The sequence below is a fragment of the Dicentrarchus labrax genome, unplaced genomic scaffold (genome assembly GCF_905237075.1).
Source record: "Dicentrarchus labrax unplaced genomic scaffold, dlabrax2021, whole genome shotgun sequence".
Lineage (NCBI taxonomy): Eukaryota > Metazoa > Chordata > Actinopteri > Moronidae > Dicentrarchus > Dicentrarchus labrax.
The window spans coordinates 13390854-13396106 of NW_026136703.1; the positions used below are offsets into that span (position 1 = coordinate 13390854).

General features: G+C 44.3%; 1 protein-coding gene across 1 annotated transcript; it reads right to left on the minus strand.

Moving 5' to 3' along the window:
* Window positions 1-314: 314 nt before the first annotated feature.
* On the minus strand, window positions 315-4198 carry LOC127354646 (Krueppel-like factor 11). The gene is made up of 4 exons (XM_051384690.1): window positions 4014-4198; window positions 2879-3157; window positions 1455-2424; window positions 315-1140 (listed from the first exon to the last, which is right to left on the minus strand). Exons 1-4 carry the CDS (start codon window positions 4050-4052, stop codon window positions 839-841), a joined length of 1590 nt encoding a protein of 529 aa, XP_051240650.1. The 5' UTR covers window positions 4053-4198; the 3' UTR covers window positions 315-838.
* Window positions 4199-5253: the final 1055 nt, after the last annotated feature.

The following is a 5253-nucleotide window of genomic DNA, read 5'->3' on the forward strand; positions in this document are numbered from 1 at the left end:
TCAGGATCTCTGGCTCTGAGCTAATGAACAGGACACAATGTCCCCAAATGTTCTCACCAAAAGTACTTTTAGAACACCAAAGAAAAATTTCATTCAGTCAGAAGACCAAGAGGGCGGCAGTGGTTGTGTGTATGTGTGTGTGTGTTGGGGGGGGAGTCACAGTGTGACGCACACAGGATGTGGGCAGGCACCACTCACTGCATTTCTGCATGAGACAGCCGGGAAAGATTGCTGACTACACTTTACCTAGATCCCACACTGCGTCTTTCCCGGATTAAAGATCGGAAAAGGTCATAAAAAGCACAAAGAATGACTAATTTAATCTTTTGTTTATTACAAATATGTATTAAATAATATGAAAAGTTAGACAGGGAGATATAATCAAGTTATAATCATAGTACTGATGATTAATATTCATATTTACATGTTTTTTCATGTTAACATTTTCCCAAATATGACAAATAAATGCATTTCATAGTACAACAAACAATACATTCACATAGACACATATATATATATATATATCAGTATCAATACACTTGTGTTTGTGTTGATACTGTTGATCAAAAGTATTGGAGGAGGGGTGAAGCAGGTGAAATGTATAAGACAAACTTCATACAAAGGCTTTGGCAAGAGTGCATACATCTTATCATTTATATCAAAGTAAACAGAAGAATCCTTTAGAGAAAAATACATGTACAAATGAGCAGGAGAGAGGAAAAAAAGAGTCCAGTGCATGTTTTCTTTTTCATTCCCATGAGTAAAATAGCAGCAGCCTTGTGTGCTTGGCTGCTCCCTGTTGTATCTTGGGAGTAGGTACGATGGCAGTGTTCATTGTCTACTTGGAGCCGGCAGGCACCAGCATGCTTAGCGTGGCAAGGCCAGGTTTTGAGGGAGGTGTTTTGCCGGCGACCATTTTGTTCAGGCTTCGAACATCAGCCTGCCAGGAGGGAATTTTCTTTGTGGTCATGTGACGTCGGGCGTGTTTGGTGAGGTGATCACTGCGCATGAATCGCCGGTCGCACACGGGACACACAAATTTTTTCTCGCCGGTGTGAGTTCGTCGGTGGCGGGAGAGCTCGTCGGAGCGGGCAAACCTCTTATCGCAGCCTTCCCAGCTGCAGCTGAAAGGCTTCTCACCTACGAGAGGGAAACACGGACACAAACAGGAAAAGTAAGGAGTCAGCAAGTGAGTCACACTGCAGTCATAAAAAAAAAAAAACTTTACACGACACCAGGACGCGTGTGAGATATAACAATGAGCTCACTCTCTTCCCATCAAGAAGAACAAGGCCAATGAATGTTTAACAAACAGGATGCAACAGTCATCTGTGGTCAGCTTGTTCCACATCCTCATGAGTATCCATTAAACACTTCTATATCTATCTATCTATATCTATGTATATCTATCTATATATATAGATAGATATATAGATATATGACTGAACGCTCACCTGTGTGTGTTCTTAGGTGAGCCTTGAGGTGTGAGCTCTTGAAATACGTCTTCCTGCAGCCTGGGAAGTTGCAGACGTAGTTTCTCCTGCGGGAAAAGTCCATCTTTGTGGCTGTTGTACCGCCACTGGGCCCCGCTGGCAGGTACACAGGGGCCGGGGCCAGAGGTAGCAGCTTTGTGTTGCCCAGCGTCATGACAGTCTGAGGACAGTGAGGGGCCTGAGAGATGGAGGACTGAGGGAGGACCAGCATCACCGTGCCCTGGGGCACCGCTGAGCCCACGATGAGGGACTGCTGTACAGGGCAGGAGTTAGCTGAGGCGGGATGGGGGAGGATGGACGTGGTGGCGGTCCGAATCCCAGCATTTGATGTCTGAACAGTGCCTGGTATGAAGGCTGAGATTATACCTGATTGGCTGCTGACAGGGAACATCTGGCAGATGATTTGAGAGCTGGTGACTGAATGTGGGGACAGGGTTGCGGGAGCAGTGGGTGGGCTGTTCTGCAGTTGGGTACTGACATGAGTGGAGGTGGAGAAACTGTCAAAACAGGGTTTTGAGGGACTGGCTTGCTGCTCTGTTATTGAGGCGAACAATGTGGGTGTAAGAGCAGTAGGAGGAGATGGAGGTGTGCTTATCTGCTCAGTCTTTGTAAAGCGCTGCTGCTGTTGCTGCTGCTGGTAGACCACTGCAGCCATTACTGTGTCTCTAGTTTTCTCTGGATTGGGGGCCACTGGAATGTGGTGTTGGCAGGGGGTGCTGTCTGCGGTGTGGCGGATGACGCTGGTCGCCATGGCTCTGCAGGGCTGTGGCAGACGGGAAAAGGGGGAGGAAGGGGGGGTCTTTTCAGTGACGGGTGCCAGGACAGGTTGATGAAGCCCGGATCCACAGTGTTGTGTAGACACAGCCAGTACAGAGCCAGACTGGAGCGTTGAGGTCTCGACAAAGCTGGGGCTGTGAGGAGGAGTCATACACTGGAAGGAGAAGGGAGAGGAATCAACCCGTGTATCCCAACACCACTGTAACAACACAGTATTTGTCTCTAGTTTTAGAGAGGAGCGAGTTTGCATAAGTATTACAGGTGGTAAGCAGCTACACACAGATAATAATGATCACTTTGAGCCATAAACTGGGATTTTTATGACCCTGTTTCAAAGTGGAGGGAGTGTCTGAAGGTCAGACCACCTTACTGTATCAAGGCTTTTCTTGCCTTTCCCCAGTCTGAAGTCATAAACCATGGTTCCACTTATCTTACTCACATCAAAAGGCAATGGGGTTTAATGTAAACCTTGACTCTCAGGGATGTTTACTAATCAAACATCAGTAATCTCAGTGGTTTCACAGCTCTGTGTGATTTCAGTACCGGCTTGTTGCAGTAGCTGATATACATATTATTCAATGGTTTGACCCCCATGATAAGTCACTTACCAGAGAAGAGAGGGACACAAAGTCCTTCGGGGGCTCTGGAAGTTCTGGCGGCAAGAGGGAGTCACAGGAGTCCGAGGCCGGGGTGAGAGGTCTGGGCTTGCAGGGGTTCGGCCTGTTGCTGCCGAGGAAGTGGCTCTGGCCCCAAGAACTCATGCAGACCAGGGCTTCAGCTGCCTCCAGGTCCGTGTACTCCAGGCCAGACGTCCCACTACAGACAGACTGTTCACTATCGTGCCTCCGTCTCTTTGCGTAGGACCCACAATGATCCATGTACTCAGTCTGAAGAAAACAAAATAAAAGTATTTCATTATTGCCACATCATTGGGTTATTTCCGACTGTGTTGATTCAGTTCGGACTCAGATCTGATTACGGCATAAATGCAAACAAAATTGAGGCTTTTTATTTTATTAACCAGAATGGCGGAGAGTGGAGAGGGGGAAGGAAAAACACAGTTATGATCTGCTCTGTCACTGTTCCTCAATCTAAAGTTCCCAGCCAAACTACACAATACTGCCAATAAGTGAGAGGGGGTGTTGGTGACTACACCCCAGCCCAGCATGCACTGCCTCTGGCTCACAGCCAGGACACCTCCCATTGCCAAATATAGACCAAACTGTGACGTGCTGCCGAGATGAGCCATGTGAAATCCCCATAAAGCGGTTTGCATCAGGAAGTGGGCTTATTACGTTACAACTTTATAAAACATTTTAACAGTACGCAAACCATATTGCTGCTCCTCTACGGAAACACAGACGGATTAAACAATTTGTCGGCACTGACAGGTTCTCCAGACATGTTTAAATTATATTTTATTCTAGATTAGTATAGATACACAGGGAATTACCTTTTTAAAGGCCGAATAACAAACACAATTGCTAAACGAATGTGTAATTAAACAAATGTTTAACTACATTCTGATTTTAATATAGCTGATTTGACATCACTTGGACGCTGACGTGACACAAAATATCAATATATGTTAAATTCAGCTGATGACTTGAGGAACGTTACTTAAAAAAAATAAAAACCCTCAGTAAACAAGTAAACAAGTGATTGTTATTGGACAGCAAACATGAATGTCGCTCCTAAACTAAAGTAGCGAACAGTTTAATGAAAATAAAAAATATGTCTTACCCCGTTGGAGTCCATCTCTGTAAATTTTCGCGATGGCATTGAGGAATAAAATATCTAAATATCACTTTTTGTTGTCAAAGGCAGTGCAGAACAAAGAGACGGCGGTTGCCAGTGCTGCTGCCTGAGCTGGGGTAGGGTTGAGGTCGGTTTTTTTCTCTGACTGGATCCCTCTACTCTCAGCTGTGTGTGTAAAACATGGGGAGGAGGGAGAAAAAAAAAGAAAAACAAAACTCACAACACTCACCGGCGGGTGGCAACACTCGACCAATCACAATTGAGTGTGTGCTGAGATTCAGCCAATGGGAGGGCAGGGAGCGCGTGAACAGTGCGTGCTCGCCGGACGGTTGGAGGAAATAGGGTGCGTGGCCGTTGGTGGGCGTGGCCTCGAGAGTCAGCAGTGTCAGGGTAAACCCGATGAACTGCCATCCGTTAAACTAGGCGAAAGGTCGATCCGGTCTATGCTGCCTTCACGGGGTGTGGGAATAACCTGCCAAAAACGATCCGCATGAAGAAAATTACTTTTTAAAAAACGTATCTTTTCGCCATTCAACATTGTAAGTCAGCTGAATTATATATTTTGATAAAGGGGAGAAACTGTAGTGAAAGTGAAAGGACTACACAGCAGCTAAGTGACAAAGAATCTAACCCAAATCTATTTTTCTATAAAAAGTAAAATCACAGAAACTGTATTGGGCATTTTTAGGGTTAAAATGTATATATATATATATATATATATATTTTAATGCATAGATATATGAAACTACAGTACAGTATTTGTTTTATTCTGTCAGACCACTTGATTGCTCCTCAAGTGTGCATTACAAAATATTAAGTCGTGTGTCTTGTTCTTAATGAGCCAAAATGTTTTGATTTGTTGTGACAGGACAGAACATGCACGTTTTCTATAGGTAGAAAATGTATAGAGTCATTTTTACTTCTTCTATGAACACGAATGATAATATTAGAAATCACTTACATGTGGTGTGCTTATTTGGGGGTTTATGTGAAATCTCTTCCCCTGCTGCAATGTATTCTTTAAAATTTTGAAATAAAAGACAGAATATAACTATTTATGGCCAAAGGTCCTGCACCAATGTCTTGTGGAAGTCAAAATGCAAAGGGCTGATTTTAGGTAGATCTAAATAAATGAATTCAACCAGCTTTTGAAGGAGTTGGTTGAGTTTACACTTTTCAGAAACTCTTAGAGAAAGTTAAGTAGACTGGTTTAATATACATTACA

Bases quoted from the DNA above. Each gene is read 5' to 3' on its own strand.
- LOC127354646 (XM_051384690.1), bottom strand. From the start codon at position 4,052: ATGCCATCGCGAAAATTTACAGAGATGGACTCCAACGGG. The intron at 3,158-4,013 runs GTAAGACATATT...TGTTTTCTTCAG, and splicing joins CAGAGATGGACTCCAACGGG to ACTGAGTACATGGATCATTG. The intron at 2,425-2,878 runs GTAAGTGACTTA...TTCTCCTTCCAG, and splicing joins TTGTGTCCCTCTCTTCTCTG to TGTATGACTCCTCCTCACAG.